Source organism: Melospiza melodia, chromosome 26 (assembly GCF_035770615.1).
Source record: "Melospiza melodia melodia isolate bMelMel2 chromosome 26, bMelMel2.pri, whole genome shotgun sequence".
In the NCBI taxonomy this organism is placed as follows: Eukaryota; Metazoa; Chordata; class Aves; order Passeriformes; family Passerellidae; genus Melospiza; species Melospiza melodia.
In genome coordinates this window covers 7,286,999-7,303,996 of record NC_086219.1, presented here as the reverse complement: position 1 = coordinate 7,303,996, position 16,998 = coordinate 7,286,999, and the positions used below count along the sequence as shown (strand labels likewise).

Below are 16,998 nucleotides of genomic sequence, written 5' to 3'. Positions count from 1 at the left end.
TCTAAAATGACACATAAATCAAAGCAAAAATCCACCCAAATTGTCACGCACTTGGCAGTCATACATGGCAGAGCCACTCATCCCCAGGCTTTCCTGACTACAGACGTTCCACCAGCACCCACGATGATGCCACATGAGCCAAGGCAGCAGCCAGGAGCAAGCACCCAGACATGCCAAGGATGGGTACAAAAACTGAACAAACCCTGATAGGGACTCAGAGATACCCAGTGATAAGCATTTCAGGACAGGTAACACCTTATCCCTGGGCGACTTAGGGACTGGGGGCAGAGAGTGTCCTGGGGAAGTCACTGCTCAGGGCTGGGGGGCAGCAGGGCTTCCAAGCACCTCACTGACAGCATCATGGGTGGGAGGCTGCCCCAGGAGGGAGTGACCCTGTGCCCCAGCAGGGACCCTGCCCCTTTCCAGAGCAGGGCCAGGTGTCCCCACCATGTCCCAGCATAGTGCCAGCACCATGAGGGGCAGATGTGGCCATTCCCAGGCAGGACCATGAGTGTGATAAGAGCAGGTGATGGGGCTGAGGAGCCCCTGTGCCCACAGCGTGGGACAGTCCCCACATGTCAGCAGCAGGCAGGGACACTCCAAGGTCCCCAGCAGTCCAGACACTATAAGAGGGGTGAGCAGCCCCACCACTTCTTCTTTCCTCTGCACAACCATGCTGGGAGCCGTCTGTCTCGTCGTGCTGCTGGGCTACGGTAGGTGCAGGGCATGGGGAAGGGTCAGGGCAGGGAGCAGGACCGTGGCACCTGCCCTGGCCCTGGGCACGGGCACAGGCAGCCTCTGATGTCCCTTTGCCGGGTGTCCCACAGCCTACGGATGCGGTCAGCCGGCCGTGCCACCACAGCTGAGCTCCCGCGTGGTGGGTGGTGAAGATGCTGTAGCCCACAGCTGGCCATGGCAGGTGAGGGGCACAGGGACAGCGATGGGGACAGGGATGGGGACAGGGATGGGGACATTCCTGCTCTGACCCTGTGCCTCTGCCCTCACAGATCTCGCTGCAGTACAGTCGCTCTGGATCCTGGAACCACTATTGCGGCGGGACCCTCATTGCCCCCCAGTGGGTGCTGACAGCTGCCCACTGCATCAGGTGCGTGTTGGGGTGCTGGGGGGCATCTGTGCCATGCAGGTAAGATATCTGTGGGGACTGACACTCCCTCTCTCCCTGGCAGCTCTTCCCTGACCTACCGGGTGGCGCTGGGCAGGCAGGACGTGTCAGAGGCTGACGAACCTGGTTCTGTGGCCGTGGCTGTGGAGAAGATCATCGTCCATGAGGATTGGGATGACTACTACATTCGGTAGGGGTTGGGTGCATCACGGCTGGGTCATGGGTGGTGTGGCCATGGTACCTGGTTCTCCTGCCCAGGGACCCTCTTCCCATGGACAGGGACCACCATGTTTCATGTCTCCTTGCAGCAACGACATTGCCCTGGTCAAGCTGGCAGAGGAGGTGCAGGAGACTGACACCGTCCGTGTCGCCTGCCTGCCGGCTGCTGACAAGATCCTGCCCAACGACTACCCCTGCTATGTCACTGGCTGGGGAAGCATGAGGAGTAAGTGGAGTGTCCCCAGGAGAGTCTCCAGAAAGGGGATGCAGGCAGAGGGTGTGAGATACAAGCTTTGTCTCTCGTTGCAGCCAACGGGCCCCTGGCCACCATCCTGCAGCAGGCTCTGCTGCCCGTGGTGGACTATGAGACCTGCTCCCAGTGGGACTGGTGGGGCAGCACTGTGAAGAAGACCATGGTGTGCGCCGGCGGCGATGGCACCACCTCTGGATGCAATGTGAGTGTGGGCACTGCATGTGGTGGGTGCCACAATGGTGGGGTACTGTGGGCACTGGAAGGAGAGGGAATGGAGCCATGGTGGTGGATGGCCAGGAGGGATGAGGGGAGTGTTGGCAGGGTGCCCAGGAGCAATGGCATGGAGGGTCTCTCTGTCTCTCCGCACAGGGCGATTCTGGGGGCCCCCTGAACTGCCAGCGCGACGATGGGATCTGGGAGGTCGAGGGCATCGTCAGCTTCGGCTCCGCCCGGGGCTGCAACACGAAAAGGAAGCCAACAGTCTTCACCCGGGTGTCCGCCTACATCGACTGGATCAACGAGGTGGGTGCCTCTTCCTCTGCTCCCCACCCCCATACAGGGGCTGTTCTTGCCCCACTGAGGCTCTTACCGTGCCCCCCTGTGTCTTTTTGGCAGAAAATGAGCGCAAACTGAGGACGCGGCACTGTGGAGATACCACTGTTGATCAAAATAAAAGCAAAATATGCTGAGCTGGTCTTGCTGGTTTTTTGGCGGAGGGGATTTGGTGGAGCTGGGGATGCATATACAGGGCTGGCCCCGCTTGTGTGCTGGGGAAAGTGTCCCTGTTGTGCACTGAGGATGGGCAGGACTCTGCAGAGGCTGTTGGGCACATCCTGCAAGATGCTTCCAGTCCTCAAGCTGTGGCTGAGGCAACGGCCTTGAGGGTTGGCAATTACTTAGATGGGAGAGGGTCTGGGCTTTGTCCTGGTTATTCAGGGGAGCTCCAGGGAACCCAGATGTCTTTGGGGACAATCAGGAACACTTGGCAGCCCCCAGGGTGTTTTAGGGGACCTCGCTGGCACTGCCTAGATGAGGACTGACTTTCAAATGGGGCTCTTCAAAAGGGAACTGGGTTGGCCTTGGGGAGCTTGAGAGAGTCTGACTGGTTTGGGAGGCGTCAGGGGTGCCTGCAGGAGCTCTCTTGGAGACGGAGCCCTTGGCAGCTGCATGGCACTGCCGGCTCCAACAACAGGACCTGTGACATGGCCCCAGAGCAGAGCATCTTACCATGGATCTCCTTCTGTGGTGGCTGGAGGAACAAGGTGGGTGATGGGCAGCATGCAGAAACCCCAGCTGTGAAGTTCCCAGGAGGAGCCCGGGCTGCCCTGGAGGAGACAGGGATGTTTTCCAGGAAGAGGGCAGCGTGTTGCTGGGAGCAGATGTGAAGGAGCTCTTCAGTAAGGGGGAATGGGTGCCGCACCATCAGCCCCTGAGCAGAGCCATCCATCACACCATCATCCCATCACGGCTGCTGCAGCCCAGTCAGGATCCTCACGGGGTGAGGAGGAGTAGCAGAGCGAGCAGGGATGGACGGCAGCAGCTCAGGCTGGGTGGGGGACGTGGTGGACGGTGACGGGTTTAGGAGCCGTGGTGCCACTGGACCATTGAGCAGCACTAGTACCTGTACTGGGGCCCAAGAGCACTGGCACGAGCCCTGGCACCGTGGGAGCCATCTGGGGACTCTCCAGGGACTCCCTGGCACTTGTCAACCTGACCAAAGCTTTAGCAGGTGAAGAGGGATGCAGGGTGGGAAATGGTTTGGATGGACACGAAATGTGCTATGGCAAAGGAACTGTACCAATCATCCCAAAGGCAATCAAAGGCCTGCCAGTCAGATCATGTGTGGAGGTGGCTACTCTGCACAGCAGGATGGGGTCAGGTGCTTGGGACACTGGCGTGGCATTGGCAGCATGATCTGCTGGCTTGCATGGAGATCTGTAGGCTGTCCATGGGAAGCTGGGCAATGTGGGGCCCCCCTGTCCCCTCTGTGTGTACCCACATGTGCCATGCGGACCGTTGTTTGGGTGTGGAGTGCAGGACCCTGGTGTCACAGCCTGTTGTGTCCCATCCTCAGAGAGACTTTGGTGGATGGAGGAGCCCTGCACAAGGCCCCAGAGTTCCACAAGGCTCTCTGCTGGGGCATCAGCTCTGTCCCTCCCAGCCAAGCATGGCCACCCACCCACAGTGCGTGTCACCTCAATAACCAGTGTCGCCCTGCGCGGGAGGTGGTGAAGAGTTGTGATCCCTCTGGGAGAAGAACCTTTTTCTAACATCCAGTCTGTCCTTGGCCACAGCTCCAGCCGTGCCTTCGGGTCCTGTTCCTGGTCACAGAGAGCAGAGATCAGAGCTGCCCCTCGGGAGGAGCTGCAGCCTCCAGAGAGGTCTGACCTCAGTCTCCTCCAGCTGAACAAATTGACTGACTTCAGCCTCAACTACTTTTAATCTCTATGGCTGCATAGAGTTTAATGAATATTTGTTACACTTACATGTTAATTGTCAATTATTGTTATATTCTGCTCATACAATTTATAACTGACACAGTAAATCTACAGGTTAACCTAAAGAAGTGTAAGCTTTATTTTTATTGAATGGCTAACATCCTATGTACACCCTATAGGATGTGTCCATTATTAAGTATTTAACAATATGAGAGAATAAGGGGAAGTTTAAAAGAATACCACAAAACTTTGTGAAGTTCATTACTTTTATTTCACTGTTGAAATATAAGTACTCATACAATCCCTTACATAAAAGTTTCATGTTAATAGTGATCTTTACGCACTCCTGGGAATGAGAGCTCGAGACACCCAGGGACACATGAACAAACTCCCCTGACACTGAGCAGCATCCCAATGCTGATGGCACAGAGCATAGGGAAGCACTGCCCTGACACATGGTGCCAGTCCACATCCTGGGCTCCCCTCAGGGGCATTGTCTTAGGTTGGAAATGGGTGGGTGTATTCTATTCCTATCTGTGGTGCAGTTCTGTTAAATGGGCAGTTTTCTCTATCTCTTCCACAATCAATCCTCCCTCTGGAGAGATTTTTTCTTTAAGTGGGCCTGTAAGTCTCAGCACATGATTGATCAAATGCCATCATCCCACTGTGAGATGCTCTGCCCAGAGGTAGAACCAAGTATTCCTACCTGGATATCATCAGAGATCTGGAACATCAGGGCAGCCTTTTCCCCCTGAATTCCCAGAGGAGTGGCTATTTTGTCCACTGGATTTCCATTGCAAGACCAAGCACATTTATAGGGTCACTGGACCTGAATCCTGCTCTAGGATCTCTGCTCCAACAGACCCACAGATGGCACTTCAGAAGGGCTGCAGCCACCATGGAATGGGACTGCTGCCACCACCCTGACACACACCATGTCGGGCTGTGTTCTGACTCTGTAGTTGATTTGTTTGTACTATTACATTTGTGGGGTTTTTTAGTTCTCCTACTAAAAAACTGGTATTCCTATTCCAATATCTTTGCCTTAGAGCCTTTTAATTTCAAAATTATAACAATTATAACAATTCAGCAGGAGGGAGTTTTACATTTCCATTTCAGGTGAAGCTCCATCCTTTCTTAAACAGACACCTGTCTTTTCAGGCTATTACAGATATTTGGCACCCAACGTGGGGCTCGTCAGCATAGAGAGAAAAAGAGTGAAAATAGGGAATAAGAGTTCTTGAGTAATCTAATTTTTTGTGTGCTAATATGGAGACTCTCTTTAGTATCACCACGTGGTCCAGCTTACCCTAGTTTGGGTGACACATGATCATTGCTGTATTTCTCTCAATCAGGCCATTCAGGCCCTTATCTAAACATAGGTCCTATAGTTATGGCTACTGTGGCTGTTTTCCAGCTTGTTTTATGGGTTAATAAGGTGAGGAATTCATGGATCTTTAAGTTCCTCTGGATGGCAAGCACATGAATTCAGAGCTATCACACACTGACTGTATGTTTTTGGGGTTACTTTAATAATGGTAATTACTGCGAGGAAATGACACCAGGGGAAATTTTCACCTAACCCTTCAACCAGCTCTTTGGGTCTACTCTACTGGTTTTCAAAGGGATCAGGTGCACTCTAAATGCTAATGATATCATACAATCATTGGTGTTACTGATATGCCTGTTCTATATAGCATTTAGAGATCAGGGAAGATTAACCTGACACCTACCTCAAATACTATAGATGTTGCTACTCTACAGCCTGACCCTGCCTCTCAGCCCACCTCAGAAATGAACCACCCAGATTGGGTGGGGGCTCTGGTGAAGGAGATACATGAGATGAGCCAGATGTAAAGGAATACATTTCCCCAGCTGCTGAGAAGACCTCACCCTTCATCAAAGAGGGAGAATCTGATGGTGCAGCAGTGGAACCCACAGATATTACAACCACCCAAGTTCCAGCTGAACCACAAAGGCAGTCACAGCCAGTAGCAGTTGCCCCTGTAGAAACAAGGAGACCTAAGATGAAATCAGAGCACCCAGACAAGGAGAAGAATGGAGGGCCTTCAATATCCACAGCAGAGCCAAAGGTTGCGATCATCACCAAGTCCCTGATGTACACAAGTCTCCATAATCTACATAAAGATATTGTACGATGGGGATGTGAGACTTATACAAACTAGTTACTTCAGGTCTGGGACCTTATGGGTACAGACGTACAACTGGATGGTGGTGAGGCAAGGAATTTGGGACCCTTGACCCAGGACTCAGGTATGAATCAGATTTTTGTAAGGGAGTCGGACACTGTTGAGTCAGGGATGGTAAGAAAGTCTCCAGTCTTCAGGTCAGAAGGCTCAAGAATAATTCCTTTATTAGCAAGAAGTTGCGAGCTTTATAATCTCACTCGCTAAGATGAGATCTGATTGGTCTCAAAGTAGAAACATCTCACATTATTGGTGACTATGAATAGCACCCTGTGGAGAGCCATAACTATAAACGATGGTTCCAGAAAGAGAGATTAAAATTGTTTAAATTTTTTCATCTAAGATTCCCAGGCTCAGTCTGGGAGAAATTGTTTCTGTTCTCTCTTCAACTGAACTGAGAATATGCACAGGAGTCAGAGTCCCTTTCCCTCTGGGAGCAGCTTCTAATGAGTGTCAGAGAGAGGTTTATCCATAGGGAGAGAATGCAGGACCACCACCACAGAATGTGCTGGAAGGCCCTTGAGGAAGGCATACAACCGTTGGCATCATTGGAGGTACTCTTTGGGAGGGATGGACAGCATGGTAATGACCCTGACAAGGTCGAGTGCATGGGGCAAATGTTGTCTGGCAAATCTGGGGCCATCCCAATACACCACCTTCATTGCAATGATTGATGCCAATACTAACTGAGAGACAGTGGGCTCTGTCACCAACAAGCTTAGAAATTATGAGAATATGATCAATGGCCTGATGCAGGCTCATGTCTCTGCTGCAAACAAGGAGTTCAAAGAGGAGATGAGGGAGATGAGGGAGGAGGTGAGGAAGATCAATGCAGCACCCGTGGTAGTCACAGGCCCAAAAGTCAGAGCCCAACATCCCCCAAGTAGAGAGAGAGGGTACACCCCACGGCCTGACCTGTGGTTCTTTCTGGATGGCCATGGGGCAGACATGGAAAGGTGGGATGGGAAACTCACTTCTGTCCTGGCAGCACGGGTGCGTCAAATCAAGGAGAGAAACACTAACCTAGGGAATTCCACTAAAGTGAAAGTAGTCTCAACCATGACTGAGCTGCTGAGTATGATCTGTCAGATCCCCTTGAAGGTACATCTACCATGTATGCCCAGGAAAGAAATAATAACCAGGGTAGGACGGGCCCCGTCTCTAGCCAGGGAGAGGCGCGGGGAAACCAGAACTCCTGGACAGTGTGAATCCGATGGCCTAGGACATCAGAGACACAAAAATACAATGCCTTAGTTGATACTGGTGTGCAGCGTACCCTAATGCTATCGGGACATGTGGGGGCAGAACCTGTTTCCATTGCTGGGGTGACTGGGAGATCAGACAGCAATTGACCCTGTTGGATGCCAGGGTGAGCCTGACTGGGAAGGAGTGACGGAAACATCCCATTGTGACTTGCCCAGAGGCCCTGTGGATTCTGGGCATAGATTTCCTTCAGAATGGCTATTACAAAGACCCTAAGGGACTCAGATGGGCTTTTGGCATAGCTGCTGTAGAGGCAGAGAACATTGAGTAGTTGAACACCTTGCCTGGACTATCAGAAAACCCATCTGCAGTAGGACTCCTGAGGGTGTAAGAGCAAAAGGTGCCAATTGCCACCTCAACAGTGCACCGTCAGCAGTATTGAATGAATTGATATGCCGTGATCTCCATCCACAGAATGATCCTTGAACTGGAGAGCCAAGGGGCGCTCAGCAAAACCCACTCACCCTTCAACAGTCCCATATGGCCTGTGCCCAAGTCTGACAGAGAATGGAAATTGACTGTGGACTATTGTGCCTTGAATGAAGTGACTCCACTGCTGAGCACTGCTATGCCGGACATGCTGGAATTCCAGTACAAGCTGGAGTCCAAGGCAGCAAAGTGATATGCCACTGTTGACATTGGTAACGCGTTTTTCTCCATTTCTCTGGCAGCAGAATGCAGGCCTCAGTTTGCTTTTCCCTGGAGAGGTGTGCAGTACACTGGAACTGACTGCCCCAGAGGTGGAAGCACGTGCCCACCATCTGCCATGTGAAGAGACTATGGAGACTTGTAGTGCAGAAAGCATACAGGCTTGGCTGATAGACAAAGGGCACGGTTATCTGCAAGGAGTGCATAACCAGACCTGAAGGCAGCAGACAATCCTTGAAATGCCCTTGGCCAGGCGATAAAGAGAAGTTGGTCAATTACACAATGCCTCCAGTTCGCTAGCAGACTATCATAAACCGCAAGGCAGAACTATTGCAGAGGTAAGCAGAAGCATGAACAGCTGACTTGCACCAATCATAGCATTAGTAAAGCTGCATGAACAGATATTTGTAACCAATAAAATGAAAGCTAAAGCTGCATGGACAACAATAAAAGAACATATCAAGCAGTAATAAATTGAACAAGATGCATACCTCATATTGAGTCGCGTCTTAATTCCAGACCCCTTTTAGACCCCTTATGTCTACAGCCATGGACTGATCAAGGCTGCTCTGGAAAAGGGTGAAGCTCCAGAACACCTGCAGTACCTCAATGACATCATTGGGTGGGGGAACACAGCAATGCAAGTATATGAGAAAGGAAAGACAAACATCCAGATTCTGCTAGAAGTTGACTTCACCATCAAGAAGAGTAAAATCAACAGACCTGCCCGAGAGATCCAGTTTCTGGGAGCAAAGTTGCAAGATGGACCGCATCAGATTCACACTGAGGTCATCAACAAAATTACCGCAATGTGTCCACCAACCAGCAAGAAGGAAACACAAGCTTTCCTAGGTTCTACAGGTTTTTGGAGAATGCACATACTCGAGTACAGCCAGATTGTGAGCTCTCTCTATCCAGTCACCCACAAGAAGAACAATTTCAACTGGGGCCCTGAAGGGCAACAAGACTTTGCCCAGATCAAGCAGAAGATCGCTCATTTGGTAGCTTTTGGCCCAATCAGGATGTGATCAGAGATGAAGAATGTGCTCTACTCTGTGGCTGGGAACAATGGCTTGTCCTGGAGCCTTTGGCAGAAGGTGCCTGGGGAGACTCAAGGCCAACCACTGGGATTCTGGAGATGAAGTTACAGAGGATCCGAAGCCAACTAAACCCCTACAGAGAAGGAAATCTTGGCTGCCTATGAAGGAGTTCAAGGGGCCTCAGAGGTGATTGGCATGAAAGCACAACTCCTCCTGGCACCCTGACTCCCAGTGCTGGGGTGGATGTTTAAAGGAAAGGTTCCCACTACCCACCACGCCACTGATGTCACATGGAGCAAATGGATTGCCCTCATCACATCCATGTTGGAAACCTGAATTGCCCTGGGATTTTAGAGATAATTACAAACTGGCTGAAAGGTGAAAACTTTGGTCTCACTGAGGAAGAGGAACAAGAGCAAGTGGCACATGCTGAAGAAGCTCCACCATACAACCAACCACCAGCTGAGTAAACACACTACTCTCTTTTCACTGATGACTCCTGTCACGTCATAGGGATGAACCAGAAGGGGAAAGCAGCTGTATGGAGCCCCACAGGACAGGTTGCACAAGCTACCACAGGAGAAGGTGGATCAAGACAACTTGCTGAACTCAAGGCCGTTTAACTGGCCCTGGACATTGCTGAAAGGGAGAAGTGACCAAAGCTCAACCTTTACACTGATTTGTGGATGGTAGCCAATGCTCTGGGGGGCTTGCTGGAAAGGTGAAAAAAAGGCCAACTGGCAGCCTACAGGAAAACCAATCTGGACTGATAATGAGTGAAAAGACATCGTCACTCAGGTAGAGTAGCTACCTGTGAAAGTCCACCACACAGATGCCCATGTCCCCAAGAGTCAGGCTAATGAGGAACACTGGAACAACAAGCCGGTAGATCAGGCTTCAAAGATAGAGGTGTCGAAGATAGATTTAGACAGATTCTTATCTATGACATTGGCTGAGTATGATCATAAGGGCGAGTTCCTAGCTCGATGGGTCCATGATGCCTCGGGTCATCAGGGCAGAGATGCCACCTACAACTGGGCATGGGACCGAGGGGTGGATCTAACCATGGACAGTGTTTCTCAGGTTATCCATGACTGTGAGACGTGTGCTGCCATCAAGCAGGCCAAGCGAGTGAAGCCCCTATGGTAGGGTGGGTGGTGGTTCAAGTACAAGCATGGGGAGGCCTGGCAGATTGACTACATCCCACTGCCCCAGACACCCCAAGGCAAGCACTATGTGCTGACCATGGTGGAAGCCACCACTGGATGGTTGGAAACCTACCCTGTCTCTCATGCTACAGCCCAGAACACCATCTTGGGTCTTGAAAAGCAAGTCCTGTGGAGACATGGCGTCCCTGAGAGAATTGAGTCAGACAACAGAACCCATTTCATGAATGGCCTTATAAACACCTGGGCCAGAGAATGTGGTATTGAATAGATATATCCCTTATCATGCACCAGCTGCCAGGAAAGCTGAACAGAACAATGGACTGCTTAAGACTACCCTGAGGGCACTTGGCTATAACGGCTTGAGGTTTTTGGCGTCTGTCTGACCCCAGCAGTCTTTGGTGTCCTGGATAGAGGAGTACCACTAAGTACATCCTGTCCAGGTGCCTCAGGCAGGCTCCCAGCCACAGGCAATCTTAGCAAGAAGCTCAGCTCTTTGAGTGAGATCAGTTCTTTGATTAATTCAGCTCTTTAAAAATTTCAGCTCTTTGCTTGCTAAGTTCCTCAGCAGATGCAGGAATGAGAGAAAAGTTGTACGAAGTTCCACAGATTTTTATAATAAGCTTTATTGGCAGCTTCTACAAAGGGTGACAGGGACAGCTCTTCTGCCAAACTGGCCAGAGTTAGGGGTTATATGGGGTATGTGGGTTTTGGGAAACAGTCCAACAGAAAGGGTCAAGGTGAATATGACCTATGGTCTTACAGAGAGATAACAAGGGTCCGAAGGTGGAATAGGGGTTTCTTGGTCCACTCATCATGACTAGGCATTTCTTATCTCAGGCAACTGACCACCAGGGAGGCCTTGCAAGCCTGTAGCTGCTACACTTGGGGGAAAAACCTTTAGAAATTGGGAAAAGGACTTAGCAAAAGTGACCTGGATGGTCAATACCCAAGGGTCCATCAATTGAGTTGGTCCTGTCCAGTCTGAACCCTTGCATACAGTGGATGGAGAAAATGTCCCTGTGGTACATATGAAAGGTAATTTAGTAAAGACTGTTTGGAATAATCCCACATCAGGCAAAGACAAACACATCCGTAGGATTTTTTTGCTCAAGGACCTGGTTACAATTGGTGTGTACTGCAGAAAAAATGGAGAAACCCATTGTGTACCACAGGGAAACCTAGTTTTAAGTGAGAACTGTGTGTAAGATTTCATTGAGCAGTGCTTATTTATTTGGGTAAGATGCAGATAGTAATAGAATAAGGAGTGAGTAATGCCTTAGGCTGGAAATGGGTGGGTGTATTCTATTCCTATTTCTGGAGCAGTTCTCTTCTGTTAAATGTGCAGTTTCATTTATCTCTTCCACAACCAATCCTCCTTCTGGGGCGATATCTTCTAGTGGGCCAGTGAGTCTTACCACATGATTGATCAAATGCCATCATCCCATTGTGAGAAGCTCTGCCCAGAGGGAGGAGCCAAGCATTCCTACCTGGATAGAATCTGACATTTGGAACACCAGGGCAGCCTTTGCCCACTGCATTCCCAGAGGAGTGGCTCTCTTTCCTCTGGATTTCCAGTGCAAGGCCAGGCCCATCTCCAGCAGCCCTGGACCTTCAGAGGAAAACTCCACCCTTGTGCAGGATCCCTGCTGCAGCAGAACCACAGCTGGCACTGCAGGAGGGCTGCAGCCACCATGGAATGGGACTGCTGCCAACAGCCTGACCCACAGCGTTTCAGGGCCTGTTCTGACTCTGTCCACAGTTTATTTGTTTGTACTATCACATTTGTATTTTCTTAGTTTTCCTAGTCAAAACGGTAATTCCTATTCCCATATCTTTGCCTGAGAGACTTTTAAATTCAAAATTATAACAATTCAGAGGGAGGGGGTTTACATTTTCCATGCCAGGGGAGGTTGCTGTCTTCCTTAGCAGACACCTGTGTTTTCAGTCCAAGACAGGCATCCAGCACTGAAAAATAAGGAGGAGGAAGAAGAGCAGTGGGGCCCATGGAGTAAGCCTAAAAGAGCATTTCCCCATCTCTCCCTCAGCCCCGACTCTCCTCCAGCTCCACCACACACCTCAACACCACAGCTGAGCCACTGCAATGCTCCTGCTCTGCTCTCACCTCCACCAAGGATGTCCCAGGAAGGGACAAGCCACTGCAGTCCACATCATGGAAGAAGAAAAAGGACAAGATGGAGCCATCTCTGTCCAAACTCAAGCACCAGCTCCCTGCAACCCCAGCCCATGGGACAGCCCAAGGCTCCATTGACAAGAGAACTGGGGACATAAATAGGGAGAAGGGTGCAGGGTCACCTTTCCTAAAGGAAAACAGGTCCAGGGGAGATGGGATCAGCACCAGCACCACCTGTACACCCAGGTGTTCTGTGCAGAAGTAGCAACACAGAACAAGGCAACCCAGATTCTCACACAACCGGGCTGTGGGGAAGGGGACACGTGCCACTGAGCTCTTGGAAAACCTTGGGCAGAGGCAAGGCCATTCCAGCCACATTCTGCCTCCTTATGGACCCCCTTGGAGTGCTTGGCTGGCCCTGGCTCCCTCTGGCAGAAGTAGCCACATATGTCCAGGTGCTCTTCTCCAGTCACCTGTGGGCATTGGCCTCTACTACTGCCCTGGGGCACCCACCACCAGCGAAAGATACAAATATACAAAAACAACCCCAAAAAATAAACTTCTACCATTATCTTCAAACCATAAACACAACAATCTAAAGTGATAACATCAAGGAAAGCAAAAGCCACTCAAATTCCCACGCATGCAATTGGCAGTCACACATGGCACAGCCACTCACCCCCAGGCTTTCCTGAGCACAGAATGTTCCACCAGCACCCACGATGAGGCCACAGACAAGGCAGCAGCCAGGAACAAGCACCCAGACATGCCAAGGATGGGTACCCAAGGTCAACAAGTACTGACAGGGACTCAGAAACCCCCAGTGATGAGCATTTCAGGAAAGGGAGCACCTTATGTCTGGGGTACTGAGCAGATGCTTGTTAGGAAGGATGAAAGTTTGAAAAGAAAGTCTGACAGATATGTACGTGTGGCAGAAAGATTTTTGAATATAGAATCTATAGAAGGAATAGAAATGAAAGGAAGTTTGGATATAGAAGAATAATAGACGTGTAAATTGACAATTACTGATCCAGTTCTGCGGACAACAAAGAAGGCAAAGGTTATGTCGAGATGGAAAGAGGTTTTATGACTTAGACAAAAGGATAAACCCAATTCAAAACAGAAGATGAATTTACCAAACTGAAAGATAGCACAGGCAAACAAATCTGCCAGTCTTGCCAGTAGAAAAAAGGTTTCAGAATTTTCCACTGAAAAAAAACTGAAAAACAAATTCGAGCTTAAACTGTAATGTACTAACTTTTAGTGATTAGAGAATAGTAACATAAATCTGGTAATTTCAGCAATTATGATAGGCTACAGGTAAAAGTAAAGTTATAGATTGGTTCTACTGCAGTAAGACGCACAGCAAAGAAATGTATATAATTAATTGTAACTAAAACCGAATGGTCTCCAGGCCTGCCTGCAGCTGGAGCTGACAGCTGTAGGCACAGCTCTGTCACCCACGACCCTGGACTGCAGTAACTTCTTGGATGTAATAAACATCAATTTGGAGAGCCACCTGGAGTCACGCATCCCTCATTTCAGCTCTTACAGCTAGGGGCAGAGAGTGACCTGGGGAAGTCACTGCTCAGGGCTGGGGGGGCAGCAGGGCTGCCCAGCCCCTCACTGACAGCATCATGGGTGGGAGGCTGGCCTAGGAGGGAGTGAACCTGTGCCCCAGCAGGGACTCTGCCCCTTCCCAGAGCAGAGCCAGGTGTCCCCACCATGTCCCAGCATGGTGCCAACACATGAGGGGCAGATGTGGCCATTCCCAGGCAGGACCATGAGTGTGATAACAGCAAGTGATGGGGCTGAGGAGCCGCTGTGCCCAGAGCGTGGGACAGTCCCCACGTGTCAGCAGCCGGCAGGGACACTCCAAGGTCTCCAGCAGTCCAGACACTATAAGAGGGGTGAGTGGCCCCACCACAGCACCTTTGCTCGACCCAACCATGCTGGGAGCCGTCTGTCTCGTCGTGCTGCTGGGCTACGGTAGGTGCAGGGCATGGGGAAGGGTCAGGGCAGGGAGAACAGGACCGTGGCACCTGCCCTGGCCCTGGGCACGGTCACAGGCAGCCTCTGATGTCCCTTTGTCGGGTGTCCCACAGCCTACGGATGCGGTCAGCCGGCCGTGCCACCACAGCTGAGCTCCCGCGTGGTGGGTGGTGAAGATGCTGTAGCCCACAGCTGGCCATGGCAGGTGAGGGGCACAGGGACAGCGATGGGGACAGGGATGGGGACAGGGATGGGGACAGGGATGGGGACATTCCTGCTCTGACCCTGTGCCTCTGCCCTCGCAGATCTCACTGCAGTACAGTCGCTATGGATCCTGGTACCATACTTGTGGTGGGACCCTCATTGCCCCCCAGTGGGTGCTGACAGCTGCCCACTGCATCAGGTAGGTGGGTGTTGGGGTGCTGGGGGCGATCTGTACAAGCAGGATGAGATATTTCTAGGGATTGACACTCTCTCTTTCCCTGGCAGCTCTTCCCTGACCTATCGTGTAGTGCTGGGAATGCAGGACCTGTCAGAGGATGACGATCCTGGTTCTGTGGCTGTTGGGGTGGAGAAGACCATCGTCCATGAGGATTATGATGACTACCTCATCATGTAAGGGATGGGATGCATCAGGGCTGGATCGCGGGTGTTGTGGCCACGAAGCCATTTTCCCCTGGCCATGGAGCCTTGTTCCCATGGCCAAGGACCATGGTTCATGTACCCCTGTAGCAACGACATTGCCCTGATCAAGCTGGCAGAGGAGGTGCAGGAGACTGACACTGTCCGTGCCGCCTGCCTGCCGGCTGCTGGCAAGATCCTGCCGAACAACTTCCCCTGCTATGTCACCGGCTGGGGACGCATCAGGAGTAAGTGAGATGTACCTGGGAGAGTCTCCAGAAAGGGGATGCAGGCAGCGGGTGTGAGGTACAAGCTTTGTCTCTCGTTGCAGCCAACGGGCCCCTGGCTGATGCCCTGCAACAGGCTCTGCTGCCCGTGGTGGATTATGCGACCTGCTCCAAGTGGGACTGGTGGGGCAGCTATGTGGATGAAAACATGGTATGCGCCGGTGGCGATGGCGTCGTCTCTTCATGCAATGTGAGTGTGGGCACTGCACATGGTGGGAGCCCCTATGATGTGGTACCATGGGCACTGGGAGGAGAGTGGATGGAGACATGGTGGTGGATGGCCAGGAGGGATGAGTGGAGTGTTGGCAGGGTGCCCAGGAGCAATGGCCCTCACTGTCTCTCCGCACAGGGCGATTCTGGGGGCCCCCTGAACTGCCAGCGCGACGATGGGATCTGGGAGGTTGAGGGCATCGTCAGCTTTGGCTCTGCCCTGGGCTGCAACACGAAAAAGAAGCCGTCAGTCTTCACCCGGGTGTCTGCCTACATCGACTGGATCAACGGGGTGGGTAACCCTTCCTCTGCCTCCCTCCTACACAGGGGCTGTTCTTGCCCCACTGAGGCTCTTACCATGCCCCCCTGTGTCTTTTTGGCAGAAAATGAGCTCAAACTGAGGACGCAGCATTGTGGAGATACCACCTTTGAACAAGATAAAAGCAAAAAAAAGCTGAGCTGGTCTCGCTGTTTTTTTCAGGGATGAGATGTAGTGGAGCTGGGGACACACATCCAGGGCTCGGTCTGCTGATGCCAAGGCCCTGCTTGTGTGCTGGGGAAGGTGTCCTTGTTGTGCACTGCGGCTGGGCAGGACTCTGCAGAGGCTGTTGGGCACATCCTGCAAGATGCTTCCAGTCCTCAAGCTGTGGCTGAGGCAACGGCCTTGAGGGTTGGCAATTATTTTGATGGGAGAGGGGCTGGGCTTTGTCCAGGTTATTCAGGAGAACTCCAGGGAACCCAGCTGGCCCTTGGGGATGATCGGGAACACTTGGTAGCTCCCAGGGTGATTTCGGGGACCTCAATGGCACTGCCTAGATGAGGGCTGACTTTCAAATGGGGCTATTGAGGAAACTGGGTTGGTCTTGGGGAGCTTGAGAGAGTCTGACTGGTTTGGGAGGGGTCAGGGGTGCCTGCAGGAGCTCTCTTGGAGACGGAGCCCTTGGTAGCTGCATGGCACTGCCGGCTCCAACAACAGGACCTGTGACATGGCCCAGGAGCAGAGCATCTAATCTCCTTCTGTGTTGGCTGGAGGAACAAGGTGGGTGATGGGCAGAACACAGAAACCCCAGCTGTGGGATTCCCAGGAGGAGCCTGGGCTGCCCTGGAGGAGACTGGGATGTTTTCCAGGAGGAGGGCAGCGTGTTGGTGGGAGCAGATGTGAAGGAGCTGTCCAGGAATTGGAGGTGGGTGTCACACCATCAGTCCCTGAGCAGAGCCATCCATCACACCATCATCCCATCACGGCCGCTGCAGCCCACTCAGGATCCTCACGGTGTGAGGAGGAGGAGCAGAGCGAGCAGGGATGGACGGCAGCAGCTCAGGCTGGGTGGGGGACGTGGTGGACGGTGACGGGTTTAGGTGTCATGGTGCCACTGGACCATTGAGCGGCACCATCA

General features: G+C 51.9%; 2 protein-coding genes across 2 annotated transcripts; both read left to right on the top strand.

Moving 5' to 3' along the window:
- Window positions 1-673: 673 nt before the first annotated feature.
- LOC134429519 (chymotrypsin-C-like) lies at window positions 674-2,284 on the top strand. The gene is made up of 8 exons (XM_063176717.1): window positions 674-713; window positions 816-919; window positions 1,008-1,105; window positions 1,188-1,313; window positions 1,432-1,568; window positions 1,652-1,797; window positions 1,965-2,117; window positions 2,211-2,284. The coding sequence occupies exons 1-8, from the start codon at window positions 674-676 to the stop codon at window positions 2,226-2,228; spliced, it is 822 nt and encodes a 273-aa protein (XP_063032787.1). The 3' UTR covers window positions 2,229-2,284.
- A 12,143-nt stretch (window positions 2,285-14,427) lies between these two features.
- LOC134429759 (chymotrypsin-C-like) lies at window positions 14,428-16,054 on the top strand. The gene is made up of 8 exons (XM_063177075.1): window positions 14,428-14,480; window positions 14,597-14,688; window positions 14,789-14,886; window positions 14,973-15,098; window positions 15,216-15,352; window positions 15,436-15,581; window positions 15,741-15,893; window positions 15,985-16,054. The coding sequence occupies exons 1-8, from the start codon at window positions 14,441-14,443 to the stop codon at window positions 16,000-16,002; spliced, it is 810 nt and encodes a 269-aa protein (XP_063033145.1). The 5' UTR covers window positions 14,428-14,440; the 3' UTR covers window positions 16,003-16,054.
- Window positions 16,055-16,998: the final 944 nt, after the last annotated feature.

Coding starts and splice junctions, on each gene's coding strand:
- LOC134429519 (XM_063176717.1), top strand. CDS start 674: ATGCTGGGAGCCGTCTGTCTCGTCGTGCTGCTGGGCTACG. Junction 1,106..1,187: donor ACAGCTGCCCACTGCATCAG/GTGCGTGTTGGG, acceptor TCTCCCTGGCAG/CTCTTCCCTGACCTACCGGG. Junction 1,798..1,964: donor GCACCACCTCTGGATGCAAT/GTGAGTGTGGGC, acceptor CTCTCCGCACAG/GGCGATTCTGGGGGCCCCCT.
- LOC134429759 (XM_063177075.1), top strand. CDS start 14,441: ATGCTGGGAGCCGTCTGTCTCGTCGTGCTGCTGGGCTACG. Junction 15,353..15,435: donor CGGCTGGGGACGCATCAGGA/GTAAGTGAGATG, acceptor CTCTCGTTGCAG/CCAACGGGCCCCTGGCTGAT. Junction 15,582..15,740: donor GCGTCGTCTCTTCATGCAAT/GTGAGTGTGGGC, acceptor CTCTCCGCACAG/GGCGATTCTGGGGGCCCCCT.